Raw genomic sequence first — 17737 nt, 5'->3', positions numbered from 1 at the left:
TGCATAGGACCATTATTGTAAAAGATTAAGAAAAAGAACCCGCACTAAAAAGGGGGAAAAAAATTCTTTGCTGGTTACCAGGATGTATGAGGTGGATTGAAGGAAGAGAGGGAAAGGTAGAGCACAGGGTAGGGAATAGATACAGGATAGTGTGGGTGCTTGTGGGGGGTGGGCGGTAATACACAAGAAGGTGGAGGGGAATGGAAGAACAAGGTGGATGGGAGAACAGTTAGGCAGGTTTTCATGGACTAAGTAGGACAGAAGTCAACTTGGAACAACAGGGCTCTGTAATACAGGTACTGAGGCACGGTTTGAATGGGTAAAAGGGGGGAAATAATGTTAAGATGCTTGGCTGTCTTTTGAACCTTGGTTTCTCTTGCATACCATTGTAAAATAGACACTTGAGGGAGAGAGAAAGGAATAACCAGAAACATCACCATAGAAAGCTTCAGTCCATCTTCAGTCTATAACTGATTGGAATACTAAAATGGGATTACAACTTGCCCAGTGAAGGAAGCTTCCTTTGGAGGCTTTTCACTGAATAAAAACATAGATGGAATCCTGAACCCCATCCAGAATCTTCTAAGGTGGGACATTTCCACTTGAAAGTATAAGCAGACCAGCCTGGAACGGCTAAAAGAACAGAAGATACTTCTTGAAAGAAAGACCAGCAGGAAAAATCAAAAACAACAACGGCAGTCTCACTGACTACTACAAGAACAAGCAAGTTGTTCGCCTGGGAGCCATCAAGGCAAGCAGTCAGGTCTTCTCAGGACAAAACTCCTTCCAAGGCTAAGATTCAAGGGGAATACACAAGCAGGCAGTATTGTGGCTGATGAGCACGTTGGTCACCCATAAGGGGAAGTAGCGGGAAAATAGCAATGAAGCTGTGAGCTAAGTCCGAGTACATTCAATAGACTCCTGTCAACCTGGGTTGACACCTGATTGGCCAGCAGTACAGCAAGACCCGGGGTCTTCTGAGCCCAGGGACAGTGACATGGCCACAAAGGACTAGAGTGGAGAGTGAAGCATCCAGCTGATATGAAGTGAGGGGAGATGCATAAGAACACCCATACTTGCAGATAATATCCACTTAACTTGGATTCAATGGCTGGATGATCAGAACTCAACTAGAAGAAGAAAGAAGAGGGAAAAAAAGTAATTTGCTACAATTTGATGAACTTGACCTATAGTTATGGATGTAGTAGCTCAAAAGAGGGAACAAATATTTACAGCAAGGATTGTTCCCACTCCCTCAGTATATACAGGGTTGACAGAAATGGGCAACTCAGATATTGGCTACCCAAAAGTGGAGGGGCTACAAAGGCACAAAGTGACGGGCTTACAAGCTTTCAAGAGGGAGCCTAGTTCCAGAGGGTGCAGGGGAAGGCAGAATCTCCACTGAGTGGTTTCCAATCTGTCAGGATGGGGCTCATAAAAGGAGATGGGGATAAGACTTTGTGGTACCACTGTGAATAATTGCTATCAGGACTGACTGTTATGGTTGGAAAGGTAAGGTAGATGTTTTGTAACAAAAGGAAGGGAGTGGGGGAACCCTACCCAGAGAAGCAATGACACCAGAAATGGAGGCAGAAATGATGACATGGAGAGATGGAATGGCTGGGGACTCTGGACTCAAGAAGGGAGAGGAGCTGTGTGCTGACAACTGGGTGTGGGGCAGGCTTGCAGGATGTGTACCCTTTGGTTGTTTGATGATGCATGGAGAGGATTGTAACTAGTGCAATGAAACGAAATACCACAGGATAAATGTAAAGCTAATGTTCTCCCATGTAAACTATCATATAATTCACAATAGAAACTTAAAATAATTTAAAAAAAAAATAGGACACTTGGCAAAAACACAGACATTTTGATTTTCATCTGGGTATACAGCCTTGGAAACCCTGTACAGTGTCACTATGGGTCGGAACCGACTCGACGGCACTTAACAACAACAATATTATGTCTCAAATACAAAACTCCAAATGTAAAAGAGCTAAGCGTTTTTTAAAAACTGAAATGTTTATAGCTGTATAAATGAAAAGTATTTCTGCCTACAAACATTCAGAGCAAGTTGTTGTCGTTGGTAAATACCGTGGAGTTGGTTCCGACTCATAGTGACCCTGCACAGGGTTTCTGAGGCTATAAATCTTTATGGGAGCAGAATGCCTCATCCTTCTCCCACAGAACCGCTGGTAGTTTCGAACTGATGACCTTGAGGTTGGCAGCCCGACTCGTAAGCACTATGCTACCAGCGCTCCTTAGTAAATATTTATTAAGTCCTCACCTACCATTGGTGGGCATGCAAAATGGTACAACCATCGTAGAAAACAGTTTGGTGATTCTTCAAAAGAACTACCATATGACCAGCAATCCCAATCCTAGCATATCACAGCTATCCTAGCATATGACCAGCAATCCCAATCCTATCATATTCTAGCATAGCAGAATCAATTGATGAATAAAATGTGGTATATAAATACAACGGAATGTTCCTCCATCACAGAAACGAAATCCTGATACACACCACAACATGGATGAACCTTGGAAACATCATGCTGATCTAACATACAACTATAGGTCTCTACTCATCTGGAAAAAAAAGGAAGGAAGCCAAAAACTCAAAAAAGAATATACTCTACCGGATTAAATGTCTATGTGAACCATGGCCTCCCCTATCCAGAGACCAGGACTATATAGTGTCTGACTACCACTACGGACCATTCTGATCAGACCACAATAAATGATCCCACATACAACAGGAGAAAGTTGTAGAACAAAACTCTGAAAAATATAGAAGTAAATAAAAGGTCAGAGTTACCAAACTGGTAGACTAGAGGAACCCATGAGACTACTGTCCTGAGATACCTTTAAATTCTGAATGGAAACTGCTCCCAGATGTCACCTTTCAGCAAAATAATAGATTGACTCACACAATAAACAATATCACTGATGAATGCTCTACTTTTTTTTTTTTTTTAAATCATCATTGTTTAATGAGACAAAATGTTCAGCATTTATCCTTCAGCATAGATGAAAAGGTCAAAGGAGACAGGGAAGCTGAATGAATGGAAGCAGAACATACAGAATGGAAGATGGAGTATGCTGACACAATATGGAAGATGTAGCCATGCCACTGAACAATATGCATAGAAATGATTACATGGCAAATTAACTTGCTGTGTAAGCTTTTACCAAAACTCAGTAAAATATTTATAAAAGAAAAATTATCTTTAGCAAAATAAGTCATAAAAGGATAATAATTTATGATCTCATTTAAGTACCTCAAATAAGTTAGTTATCAAAGAAGATGAATTCCTAAGCATTTTTAAATAGTAAACTATCATGTCGAAAATTATATTGTCTCCCTAGAAATGTAAGGAATGCTAGTTTGCAAGTTTTAAACTAGTATAATAAAAGAAGCTATAAAACTCAGTGATCACAGAAGTATGGACAAACAAGTACACATAAATATACTGCTGGTGGAAATACTCTAAAATGTTTGTTTGTTTTCTAGAAAATAGTCTAATAACAAATGTAGCAAGAACTATCAAAACTGTTTTTTTTCATGTTCATAAAACAAGGTAGCCTCTGAATGGCTAATTCTACTTTTGGGCACATAGCCTGTGAAAATAACCAAAAGTAATATACACCAAGATACCAGTGCAATGGCATTTACAATACCAAGACTCACACACCAAATAGAGTAAAGCAAAATACAGTACAGAACCACAATGGAATAAAAACTATTAAAAAGGAAATTACGCTGGCTCAATAATCAGAAATCAAGTTCGTTCTGATGCATAGCAAATTTGTATACGGTCTCCAAGGAGAAGCTAGTAAATTTGAACCACCAAACTTGCAGCTCAAACAGACCCTGCATATCAATGTCAAAGTAAAAATATAATATGGATTCACATATTTAAACTATGAAAAAATGGAAATTCATGTGAAGCAATGCAACTTTATGATTTTCAAATTCTTATTTCTGTTGTTTTAACTCATGATATATGAAATAACCTTAAGAGATCAACTCTTTAAAAACAGTATTTTATCTTTTACATTTTGGTAACTAAATACACGTTTCAGAAGTTTAAGCTTGTAACCTTTCCTTTTGTCTCTATTTCGATTCAAACCTTCTCTGTCCAATATTATCTGCTAAGAAATATATAATGTTCAAATGTTCCCAAGTCTAATGAATATTTTTAAAGAAAAAATAAACAACTACTTTTTATCAGAAACAATAACCTTAAAAATTCTTCTCACATTTAAAAAATCTGTGAATTGTCTATGCTTATTCATTTAGCACATAAAATAACGTGAAACAGTACAGTTTCCCACATACCTGATGCGATAACAGGATCTTTCATAAGTTCTCTTGTTATTGGACATATAAATTCATCAGGAATTCCAGAAGAAAGGGATTTCACCTTTGTTCTTAGCTCTTCAATTTTCCTCAGCACTTTACTACGCAGCCCTAGGGATTCTGAATAGAAATGATTCTGTTAGGGTTGGAGAACTAATACTGGTAAGCCTTATGTAAGATCTTATCTATAACCAAAAATCTTCAGCTATACTAACCACATGGTATTACTTTTTTAAAAATAAATTCCTTAATGAAACTTTGTTGTATATATTTTTAACAATAGTTATATTTATTTTTAACAATCTTAGACTCTGAAAGTTCTTCAAAAATTTCAGGTTGTCAGACATTAATATACTACACAAAATCAACTAATTTACTTACAAAAGAAAAAGTTTCACCACCACCCCGCTAAAAAGTTTTTTTTTTTTTTAAAGATGTTCATATTAGTCATGTAAACATTCCATGTTATGCTTTTTAACTTTATAAAACTGGGATTTCTACTTGTTATTAAACAATCACAAACAAAGCTCATTTCTCCAAAATAATTTTAGTTTAAAATCTTAATTTTTTTAAGTATTTTTTTTAGTTTTAGAAAAGTTAGTGTTATAGCTGTTGGCATTTTTAGAGCTAGTGGACACTTCAGTTTTAGGTGGGTGTCATAGATTGAACTGCGTCCCTAAAAAATAGGTGTTAAAGAGATGGGTAACTTGGACATTGGATATCCAAATGGGGGGGAGGGACCACAAAGGCAAGAAGTAACTGGCTTACAAGCTTTCAAGAGGGAACCTAGAGCTAGGGGGCATGGAGGAAGGCAGAATCTCCAGTGAGTACTATCCAATCTGTCTAGGCAGAGCTGATGAAATGAAATGCAGGAGGGTCACTTGTGATACAATAGTGAATGATTGTCATCAGGACATTGTGAGGGTTGGAAATGTAAAGGTAGATGTTTGGTAGCAAGGAAGGGAGTTATTAACTCTCCAGTCTAGGAGCGGAGGTCTCTGGGACCATCAACGGAGAAGAGCCGAGAGCGGGACCCTACCCAGAGAAGCAGCAAAGCCCGAGATGGAGGCAGAGATGATGAAGTGGATAGGGACTTTGGATCCAGACAGGGAGAGGGACTGGGTCCTGAAGAATGGGGGAGGGGGGGAGTTTAGGGGGCAGGTTTATAGAGTATACCCTTTGGTCGGTTGATGATGCATGGAGGGGATCGGAACCATGGCAATGAGACAATATACGATGGAATGAATGTAAAACTAAAGTTCTCTCATGTAAAATATATAATTCACAATAAAACATAAAAATAGGTGTCGATTGGACTGGGCTATGCGTCTCAGTGGTTTGTCAGTTACGTAATGCTATAATGTGATGTGTATGTGATGGTCCCCATCATATGATAAGATGTGATAAACCAATACAAGGACTGAAGTTTGGGTTGCAGCCTGTAACACCTTTTATCTTACAAGAGATAAAAAGATTTAAAAAAACATGGGAGAAGGTACCAGAGGAACCTACTCCCACCAAGAAAGAAGAGCCCCCAGTGGAGTGCTGTTAGTTTGAATCTGGAGTTCCTACACTGGGAAACTCCCAGACTCAGGGGGAAATTGCTCTCATGACATATGGAGATCTCTAAAGAATGCCAGGCCTACAGTTGCTGAAAGGAGACAAAGATCTTTCCCAAAATCAAGTCGTCTTGTACAGTCAGCACTCTGAATTTGGGCTTCTAGTTTCCTAAATTATGAGACAAATGTCTCTTTGGTATTTCTGTTACAGTAACACTAGATCACAAAGACAGTGGTGGCTAAGATACAAGAGTTACATTTCATAATGCCTCATGGTTCCATAGAAAGTCAAGCCAGTGTTATTTTTCCTGAGAGGTGATTTTGTCTAGGATAATATTTTGCAGGATGTTGTCAAACACATTTGGAAGCTAGAGATAGTGTTCTCCTTCCAATCAGAAGGCAGATTTGTTTCCTGGCCACTATAAAGATAATGGGATTCCTGGGTGGCGCAAACAGTTAACACACTAGGCTCAAGTCTACTCAGAGGCACCCCAAAACAGGACTGGTGAGCTATTTCCAAACAATTGGCCATTAAAAACCTATGCAGCACAGTTGTACTCGGGTTAATGCACCTGGAATTGCTATGAATTGGCACTGACTTAACAGTAACTGAAGGAAAAATAATGTCTCCCTTGTGGTCAACTGTTGGGTAAGTTTGGTTGTTATCATTAAGTGCCATCAACTCATAGCAACCCTGTATAGGGTTTCCGAAGAGCAGTTAATGGGTTTGAACTGCCGACTTGTGGTTCACAGTTCAGTGCTGATCCTACAGCACCACACCAGGAGCCAATAGCAGTCCCCTTATAATATGGTGGTGGTGGTGATGTGCCGTGGAGTCGGTTCCAACCCATAGCGACCCTGTACAGGGCTTCCGAGGCTGTAAATCTTTACGGGAGCAGAGAGCTTCATCTTTCTCCCACAGAACAGCTGTTAAGTCAGTGCCAATTCATAGCAATTCCAGGTGCATTATATATATATATACATACACATACATATATACACACACATACATATACACACACACACATATATGGGAGATTTAAAAGCTCAGGATTCCTCAGCTCTAACACAAACCACCACTGCTTTACCGCTCTAGAACTCAGGGGTTAAGGGGGCTATGCCCTATGCGACAAAGTGTTTGAATCTGTTTGGTCTTGTTTCCTTATTGAGTCAATGCACAGAAATGCAGTGAGCTGACCTAGCAGCTGCCTGATGCTTAGGGAATGTTTTCCTATGGCTTCTTTTCATATAATTAACTAAACTCAAACTGAGGATTATAAAACCAATTGTTTTAAAGCACCAACAGAAATCAAGAATTTCTTTAGATGTGTAAATGGTTCTGCAAAAGCAAATAATTATCACTCAAAGAGATCCCGTTTATTATCCAAAAAAACTCCTAAAATTCAACTGAGAAAAGACAAGAGAATTTTTAAACAGGCAAAGGACTTGAATAGACATGTCACCAAAGAAAATATACAAAGGGCAAACAAGCATAAAAAGTTAAAAAGATACTCAACGTTAATTGTTGTTGTTGTTATGTGCTGTACATGGCTTCCGAGGCTGTAAATCTTTACGGGAGCAGAAAGCCTCATCTTTCTCCCGCAAAACAGCTGGTAGTTTCGAATTGATGGCCTTGAGGTTAGCAGCCCGATTTGTAACCACTATGCTATCAGAGCTCCTTTCAATGCTAATAGTCATGTGGAAATACAAGTTATAACCACAGAGAGAAATCAATGACCTTCCCCCAATAAGACAGCTATGATTTTTTAGAAAGGAAAAAAAAAAAAAGGATATGGAGAAGTTGGAATCTTTATCCATTGTGGAAATCAGTTTTAAGAATCTTCAAAAAGCTTAGAATTAGCATGTGACTAAAGATATTCCCTGAGATTCTGTATGAGATCCCTATCCAGAATACAGAGAAAACTATTTTATCACAACCATGCCTATTTAGGGGAGGGTACCTCTGAAATCAAGCATGCTATTCTCTATCTCAGATAGTCCTACTGTAGAGTAAGTCAGGAAAACACTCAAGAGGGTTTATAGCGCCCATCCCTCCCTGGACTGTCCCAAGGGCTAAATTCCAAGTAGTTCCCATCCCATCCACAATGCTGCATTTTTTTAAGGGCGCTGTTGTAAAGTGCCATCGAGTTGGTTTCAATTCACAGTGATCCTGTATAGGGTTTCTGAGGAGCAGCTGGTGTATTTGAACCACCGACCCTGCAATTCAGTGCATTATCCCACACCACCACAATGTAGGTCTTAAGAGAAGTTAAACAAATGACCAATTATCATGGACTTAACTGTGTCCCCAAAAACTGTGTCAACTTGGCTAGGCCATGAGTCTCCATAGTTTGAAAATTATGTAATGACATAGTTTGTTGTTGATTAGTGCTATTGTGGTGGTTCCAATGCATAGTGAAGCTATGTAGGGTATCCAAGGAGGAGGTGGAAGGTTTGAACCACCAACTTTGCAGTTCAAACCAACCTTGTGGTCCATGCTTATCAGACAGCACAAGACCAGTACTCCATAGTCTGTTGTTGTTGTTAGGTGCCATTGAGTCAGTACCGACTCATAGCGACCTTATGCACAGCAGAACGAAGCACTGCCGGATCCTGGGCCAACCTCACTATTGTTGCCATGTTTGAGCCCATTGATGCTGCCACTCAGCCAATCCATCTCGTTGGGGGTTTCCTCTTTTTCTCTGACCCTCCACTTTACCAAACATGAGATCCTTCTCCAGTGACTGGTCCCTCCTGACAATACATCCGGAATATGAGACAGGAAGTTTGGCCATCCTGGCCTCCAAGGAGCACTCTGACTGCACTTCTCCCAACAAAGATCTGTTGGTTCTCTGGGCAGCCCATGGCACTTTCAATATTCTCCTCAAACACCATTAATTCAAAAGCATCAATTCTTCTACAGTCTTCCTTATTTACTGTCCAACTTTCACATGCATCTAAGGTTATTGAAAATACCATGGCTTGGGTCAGGCGCACCTTAGTCCTCAAGCTGACATCTTTGCTTTTCAACACGTTAAAAAGGTCTTGTGCAGCAGATATTCCTAATGCAATACGTCGTCTGATTTCTTGACTGCTGTTTCCTTGAGTGTTGATAGTTGATCCAAGAAGAATGAAGTCCTTGACAACGTCAATATTTTCTCCTTTGATAAGAGTGTTGTTTATTGGTCCAGTGGTGAAGATTTTTGTTTTCTTTACATTGAGATGCAATACAGAGAATATCAGAAAGATGTTTACCTGTGCTTTTTTGACTACACAAAGGCTTTTGATTGTGTGGATCATGACAAGCTACGGACAATATTGCAAACAAGCTACGGACAATATTGCAAAGTATGAGTATTCCAGAACACTTAATTCTGCTCATGAGGTATCTGTACCTGGACCAAGAGGCAACTGTTCGAACAGAACATGGGAACACTGGATGGTTTAAAATTAAGAAAGGTGTACTACAGGGCTGTATTCTTTCATCATGCTTATTCAACCTGTATGCTGAGCAAATCATCCAAGAAGCTGGGTTCTATGAAGAAAAACGTGGCATCAGGATTGGAGGAAGACTCATTAACAACCTGCAATATGCAGATGATACAACCTTGCTTGCTGAAAGTGAAGAGGACTTAAAGTATTTACTGATGAAGATCAAAGAGCACAGCCTTCGGTATGGACTGCATCTCCATAGTTTAGCAGTTATATTAATGATGTAATCATCCCCCATGACGTGATCTGACGCAATTATCCTAGTGTTGTAAATTCTAACCACTTAAAGGCAGTTATGTTCATAAGAGGCAGGATACAATCTACAGGATTAGGTTGTCTCTTGAGTCAGTCTTTTTTAAGATATAAAAGAAATTAAGCAAGCAAGCAGAGATCAGATGAACGAAGAGCCCAGAACAGAGAGCCTCCTTGACCCAGGGGGAAAGAATAATGCAGGACAGATGAAGATGTCTAAGGAATGCGAGGCTCAAAGATTTTGAAAGAAAACAAGGACCTTCCCCAAGAACTGGCAGAGAAGAAAGTTTTTCCCTAGACCTGATTTTCTAAATTCAAACTTCTAGCTTCCTAACCTGTGAAAGAATAAATCTTTTCTTAAAGCCATCTGATTGTGGTATTTCGGCTATAGCAGCATTAGATAACTGAGACAGCTATGTACTCTATGCTGGAGACAGAGAGAATATGGGTGGAGATGTATAAGTTATCAGGTGAACAAGATCAACAAAAAGGTTTTGTTGAGATCAGTTTATTAAGGTGAGGGTATCAGAGAAAGGATAAGAGATGTTGGGAAATATATCATAGTTGGCTATGGTTACTAATAATTTTCCATAAGAAAATTCCTCACCTGATTAGAAACAAGGCTTGATAAACTGTCATGAGTATTTCTAGAACATGCTAGAATCACACAGTAGACATTGGAAAACTATAAAATTTACAATAAGAGAAGGTTATCCAAGTACCTGGATTCCTGGTGTGGCGAAGCAGGTTAAGCATTCAACCACATGGTTGGTTTGAACTGCAATGTCAGCAGTTCATATCCACCAGCTGCTCCTCAGAAACCCTTTACAGGGTCTCTATGAGTTGGACCAACCAACTTGATGGCACTTAACAACAACAACATACAATTATCTCCTGCTTTTCAAAAGTTCCTTTATGCCACTTCACTTTTATGAGACTTACATTAGTTCCTGTTTTTGTTCACTGAGAGGATTTTTGCTTTCACCCAAAAAAGGTAAAAATAAAACTAGCATTCAGTATTTCTTTTGCAACAAGCAGTTAAAAGGCGGCATGTATCCTGAGCAGAAGAGTGGCATCCCCAAATTCCTTCCTGGAAAACCACACTCAGCAGCTGAGCATCAAGCTGACCTAGCATTAAACTGTTATCTGTGAAGACACTAGACCGGTGCTACTTAGGATTTATGTGTTACACTGTAGGATTTGGTAGGTTATTGTGGGGGTCTGGAAACAATGCTTCTTCACCTTCTACTATTTCAGCTTACGCAGTTTTTATAAGAACACTGTACTTTCAGGTTATAGGAGAAACCTGTAGATGCATTTAATATTCTAGGGACAGAAAAAACCTAAGTCCTCCTCTGTCAAATACTATACATGTGTATTACTATTTGTAATAAAGAATAGAAAAAGTTGATTCAAAATGCCCCAGACAAGCTTAAATTGAATGCTATCCTTGTCTAATTTTATTGGTTTTATTGGTATTAAAAATACAATCAGATCATTTTGCCCTTGGGGAAACAATTACCAAATCACAACTATAAACTTTTAAACAGAAACAAACATCTCATTTAGTGCATACCTCCAAAGCTAGGTTGGGGTAGGGGGAAGAGCTCTAAACGTAATTACCAGCAGAGGGATAATAAAGCAGTGTGGTTAAAGGATAAGATTTACTATTTATTAAAGCCCTGAAAAGGCACCTGGTTATACACAAGACTACCAATGAAAACAGGTTACTAACTCTCCTACTCTCCTCTAGATCCTTATCTAACCTTGTAACAGTCACATAATTGAGAGTGTTTGATGGATTCTAGAAACTAGTAATCATCAAAAGGATAAAACAAAATTCTGAAAGCTCCCTAGAGAGGGTAGAAATGACCTGTGCCTTTGACTCTTCCCAAGTTTGTCCTGTATGTGTCATTTTGTGGAGGAAAACCGAGCAGAACACTACCAGCATCATCTGGAAGCAGGATAACATCAGGGGAGCCCTAGAGCCTGGAAACTAGCAAGCACAGACCACTCACCACCTACTCTGAAGGGAAGCTAAAAAAATACTTTTTTGAAAAAAAAAATAAATTTCTGACTAGAATGATCAAAAGAAAACAGAAAGCTGTATTAAGAAAGAAAAAGGAAACACTACAGTAAGTCCTGGTGTGGCGCTGTGGGTTAATGCATCAAACTGCAAAGCCATTTGAACTGCAAGGTTGGCGGTTCAAGCTCACCAGCTGCTCCTCGGAAACCCTATACAGGGTTGCTATGGAGGTAACTTTAGAGATTTTTTGTAAGTGAATTTGGGACAGATGGTGGAGAAAGCAGCATCATTTTCTGAGTTCCCCACATAAAAAGGGAGCAACTAAAGATCAAAGTGAGATCCATGAACATTTCCAGAAAAACATGGTGGCAAGGTGACCATATGAAACCAGTAATATCAGTGGTAAGCCATAGACCATGTATGGCATTGGTGTGGAAAGAAGTAACAGGGAATCTAAGGGATTTGGAAAAAACATTCCAGAGAGCACTCACTAGAAAGGGAGTCAAGTCAATTTAGGAGCAGCAGAAGCTGGAGGATTCTGCCCACTCCAACAGTGGGGAAGTGTACAGGCCCACAGTAAGTGAACTAAAGGAACAGTTTCATTTTTTATTTTGTGCAAAAAAAAGCCCCCAAATGGCAAATATCCTATTACTTAGAGGTACACAGTCAGATGCACACCGATGTTAGTAGCAGCACTTTTCACAATAACAAAAAGACAGAGGTGGCCTAAATGTCCATCAATAGAAGAATGGATAATCAAACTTTGGCATATACACACAATGGGATACTATCCAACAGTGAAGAATAGCAATGAATCTGCAAAACACCTCATAATACAAACAAACCTAGAGGACATTATGATGAGTGAAATTAGTCAATCACAAAAGGACAAATATTGTATGAGACCATTTTAAAAACTCAAGAAAAGGTTTCATGCTGAAAGAAACATTCTGTGATGGTTACCAGGGCTGGGAGAGAAAGGAGGTAATTCACTGGCTAGAGAATTGGTATTGTTAAGTGCCCTCAAGTCAGTTCCAACTCATAGCAACCCTGTAAAGAGTTTCTAAGGAGCAGCTGATGAGTCTGAACCACTGACTTTGCAGTTTGATGCATCTTAATTCAAGAGCAATATACGAAGAAGAGGGTAACTGGTAAAAGAATGATGAAGACAGGTGAAGACAAAGGGAAGTATAAGGGCTAAAAGGGATAGAGGTAAAAAGCGTTACATATACAACCTTGGAACAATAGTGTTCTGCGGATAGATACAGATATACAGGCTGACTGACTATGGAAGGAAGAGTGTGAGTACACCCACAAATATATAAGGCTTTGGAAGAGGATTATTTGTACATGGGCATTTACCTTTGCTGCAAATGTATCTATGAGTGTGGTGGAATATACAGAAGGCAGAATTGAAAACTTTGTAGACATTACCAAACATCTTAAGGCAATGAGTTGCTCGGCCTGAGAGCTCAAGACAATAGTCTCAGGGGACACCATGATCAATTGGTTGAACAGAATCCACAAAGAGATCCTGCTTTGGCGAGTAGCATCTGGGACCACAGATGATTATGAGCAGCTACGTAAGGTTCAACTGTTGGTCTCTCCATGTAGAAAGAAGAGAGATGAAAATTGAACATGCTTGGAAACACTTCTTCTGATGGACTAATGGAACATGTGAACATGACTCTCCATGACTCTGAGACCAGAACTAGATGGTGCCCAGCCACTGCTACCAATTACTCTGAAAAGGATCACATTTATAAAGTGCTGGGAGAAAATGTGGAACCAAAGTCAAAATTATTAAAAAAAAAAAAAAAAAAAGACCAAGCTTACTGTTCAGAAGTAGACCGGTGGTCTTTGACCACCCTTCAGGTTTAGAAAGGAACTCATCTTATTGTCCCAATTTTAAGGCAAGCAGTAGATGGGTACACAAGGGGAACACAACAACACTAGTAATATATGTTCATCATGGAATATATGTTCAATCATTCAAAATCCTAAGGGCACCATTTACCTTGTGACAAAGTTGAGAAGAGATAGGAAGGTGGGTGGAATGCAAACAGGGAGGAAGTGGGATAACTGTTGTTGCATGGAGGGGATTGCAATCACTAAGAGGAAACAAAGTATAGGATTTGTTGAGTGTAAAACTGATGATCCTGTCTGTAAGCCTTCATTCAAGTCACGATGAAAAGTTAAAAAAATTAAGCTATACAGTCAGGCAGCAAGTGAAAATCTACATAATGAAGTGGGAACTAGAATACTGCATGTAATTTCCATAATCTGAGGATGTAAAGAAAACTCAAGTATAAAGTTTTTTTAAAGCACTTTATATATAAAAAAAAAAACTTTTAAATTAGAAAACGAGAAACATGTTTCATGTGCTTTTATAATTTAAACTCAACACTGGTAGGAGATACAAGTAGAGCAAAAGGCAGAATGAACCTTTGAAAAATCCTCATTACTAGTTAGAAATGAGGTATGATTGATGGTTATTGAAGTATACATATTAAGACTGATCTAATATATAAAGGGGAGACCTGGTGTGGTACTGTGGGTTAATGTGCCAGACTGCAAAGTCTTTTGAACTGCAAGGTCGGTGGTTCAAGCTCACCAGCTGCTCCTCAGAAACCCTATACAGGGTCACTATGGGTTGGAACTGACTTGATGGCACCTGATGACAACAACAATATATAAGGGGAGTTTAAAAATTCAATGAAAATTTAAATGAAAAGATAATGAATTTTTTCCACAAACCTTCTGAAAGCCCCTCATAGTTTCTTTGCATCTGTCATTCCAAGTTTCTACTGTTTTATAATCTTTAACAATTCCAAACTCCAACATATGTAGAATTTGCAATATTACTAAAGCCCAGATATAAACTAGGGCCAGTAGGCTGATAGAAATCACATGACTAGTAAGACTTTATAGCTTGTTCAGTTTCACATCTCAAGCGGACTTTCATACTTTTTACTTTTCATACTTTATGCATTTTGAAAGAGATTAAATACTGCAGTAGTGCTCACAAATCTGTGGATTCAGAGACGTCTCAAGACATATATCCCTTTCGATGTCAAAAATCTTTTGTACCTATAATCTCTGTCTAGACATTCCTTATGCAAATGTAGTACTAGATATAAGGAGTCATTTCCTAACTAAAACTGTTTGTCTATTGTACCCAAGGCTCATTAACATAATCCTAGGAAAAGACTATTATCCTTGGTTAGAGTACTAGATTCCAACAGATATACATGTCTGCAGAAAGATCTTTTATTCTATATTTATAAAAGACATATTGAAAAGGGATTAGTATACTGTTCAGTTCCTATAAAATAATTTTAAGTGTCAAATCAGCTAGTTTGTCCCTTAATAGTCCAATGTATCAAACCTTACACAGTTAGTCAACTTTCTATACATGATGTCAAGTCCTTGTGGAGCAATGGTGAAGCTCTTTGCTGATAACCAAAAAGTTTCAGTAGTTTAAAGCCACCAGCCACTTCTCAGGAGAAAAATTCTGGTGATCTGATCCCATAAAGACTACGAAATCCTATGGGCAGCTCTACTCTTGTCATATAGGGTTGCTATAAGTCAGTATCAACTTGATGGCACACATCAGTAACATGATAAATGCAAAATAAATTCCAATTTATCCACATTGGCATAAGAATCTTTTATAAGATACCTTTTAAATTTTTAACAGATTTTCTTCTGTTAAGAAATTTTAATTCTCTATTAGCTCAATTCCTTTTTTAAGGAGACTCTTGCCTCAAAACTAAAAGAAATTCCTTACAGTTTACTTAAAGCAGCACTTGTAGAAGATTAAAGTTAGCCCCTTGATCCTTTAAAGTTTGGCAAAGTCTTTAGGATATTTTGGAATGTTGTGAAAATAAATCAATGTTCTTATCTATTTATCTATTAGTTTATTATTTAATTTGTTGAATATGCTAATGTTCCAGACCTATAACACAAACAAATATGAATCTGTGATGATGGGAATGTAATGTGTACAGATGTTGTACAAGAATGGTACAAAAAAGGAATGAAGGCTGGGACAGAGCCACATCGGAGCAATGTTTTTGCTATTAGTGAAATTAAGTTGATATTTATCAGAACTAGATTTTTATATATTATGTTAATTGTAGCTCCAGACAACCACTAAAAAGGTCAATTACATAAAATAAAAGAATAAAATGGAATAATTAAAATGGTATGCTAGGAAATATCTATTTAACACAAAAGAAGGTAGTAATGGAGGAATAGAAAACGAAAATGACATTAAGACATAAAGGAAACAAATCTTACCTTATCAGTAATTGCATTAAGTAAAAAGACAATCCACAGTGGGAGAAAATATCTGCAAATCATATATCTGCTAAGGAACTAGTATCCAGAATATATAAAAAACTCACAGTTGGCAATAAAAAGCAATCCAATTTTGTAAATGGGCAAAAGACCTCACTAGACATTTCTCCAAATAAGATAAATAGTCAATAAGTACATGAAAAAGCACTCAACATCATTAGTCTTTAGGGAAAAGTAAATCTAAACCACAATGAGATAGCTACTAGTTCATAACCACTAGGATGGCTATAGTGAAGAAGAGTTAATAACACGTGCTGATAAGGAAGTGAAGAAATTGAATCTCTCATACATTGTACTGGGAATATAAACTGGTATTGCTGTTAAATATAGAATTACCATCAAATCCAGCAATTCCACTCCTAGATGTATATCCAAGAGAAATACAAGCATACGTTCACAGAAAACTTGTACATGAATGTTCATAGCAGCGTTAATTCACGACAGTCAAAAAATGGAAACAACCCAATTATCCATCAACCGATGATGAATGGATAAATAAAATGTGGTGTATCCATACAATGGAGCATTATTCAGATGCAAAAGGAGATGGAATACTGACATATATTAAAACATGGATGAATCCTGAAAACATTATGGAAGAAAAAGAAGCCAGCCACAAAAGGCCACATACTGTATGATTCTATTTATTTAAAAAATGTCCAGAATAGGCAACTCAATAGACAAAGAATGAGTGGCTGACGGTGGGTGGGAGGAAAGGGAACAGGAGTGATATTAACAAGTACAGGAGGGATTCTTCTGGGATGATGAAAATGTTCTGAAAGTAGAGAGTGGTGATGGTTGCACAACTCTGAATAGACTACAAAATAAAAACCAATGAACTATACCCCTAAAAAGGTCACCGTACAAAATTATCTCTCAATCGAAAACAATGTTTTAACTATAATTACAGACTAGCTTTAGTTGTCCAAGGAAATACTATATAACATTATTTCTCTAACATAGTAAAACTACATTCTCCCTTTATAAAAGGCAAACACCAGAACAATCATTATGTTAGACTATTAAGAGGAAACTATTAATAAAACCAAAACTAAACTGGTGTGGTGCTTCAGGATAAATATTAGACAGCTAACCCCTAGGTCAGCAGTTTAAACCCACTAGCTGCTCCTCGGACACACTATACCGGGTCGCTATGAGGTGGAACAGACTCAACAGCACTTATCAAATAACCACCTGAGAGCAAATTACTGTCTTTTTTAAAGATTGTCTATCTTTAATTAACTTACCGATTTTTAAATCATCAGCTAGACTTTCTTTTGTAAGATTTAGCAGTTCTTTTCCATCAATGTTATTCATCTTGAAAATATCAACAAGGTCATTTAAACTTTGTTCACAAAGCCACACTGAGACATCCTCCTCTGACCAATCTTCAGTAAACTGCTTCAGCTGATCTTCCATACTCCTTGCTTAAGCAAAACAAAGCACACAAGCAAAAAGTGAAATAAGAATAAAGCATTTCCTTTATAAACATTCTTATCTCAAATTATAAGATAAATAAAATGTCCTTAAATCTGTGTTTTACTATTTTAAGATGTCAAAGATCAAAATCATCATGTATAATTAAATAGTTGTTATTGTTGTTGTTAAGTGCCGTCGAGTCAGTTCTGACCCATAGCGACCCTGTACAGGGTTTCCGAGGGTGTAAATCTTTACGGGAGT

At 38.0% G+C, this 17737-nt stretch overlaps 1 protein-coding gene across 2 annotated transcripts in view; it reads right to left on the bottom strand.

Annotated features, from left to right (window-relative positions):
* Positions 1 to 17737, bottom strand: part of WDSUB1 (WD repeat, sterile alpha motif and U-box domain containing 1) — an 85376-nt gene that overhangs the window by 29583 nt on the left and 38056 nt on the right. For both annotated transcript variants that reach the window (XM_006872030.1, XM_006872031.1), the window contains 2 exons: positions 17305 to 17484; positions 4346 to 4486 (listed from right to left, as the gene is read on the bottom strand). In XM_006872030.1, the coding sequence (XP_006872092.1) occupies positions 4346 to 4486; positions 17305 to 17484 (321 nt within the window). The remainder of the gene's footprint in view (positions 1 to 4345; positions 4487 to 17304; positions 17485 to 17737) is intronic.

This window comes from Chrysochloris asiatica, unplaced genomic scaffold, assembly GCF_000296735.1.
Source record: "Chrysochloris asiatica unplaced genomic scaffold, ChrAsi1.0 scaffold00181, whole genome shotgun sequence".
Taxonomy (NCBI): Eukaryota; Metazoa; Chordata; class Mammalia; order Afrosoricida; family Chrysochloridae; genus Chrysochloris; species Chrysochloris asiatica.
The sequence above is the reverse complement of the archived record's forward strand: the minus strand, read 5'-3'. Positions and strand labels throughout refer to the sequence as shown.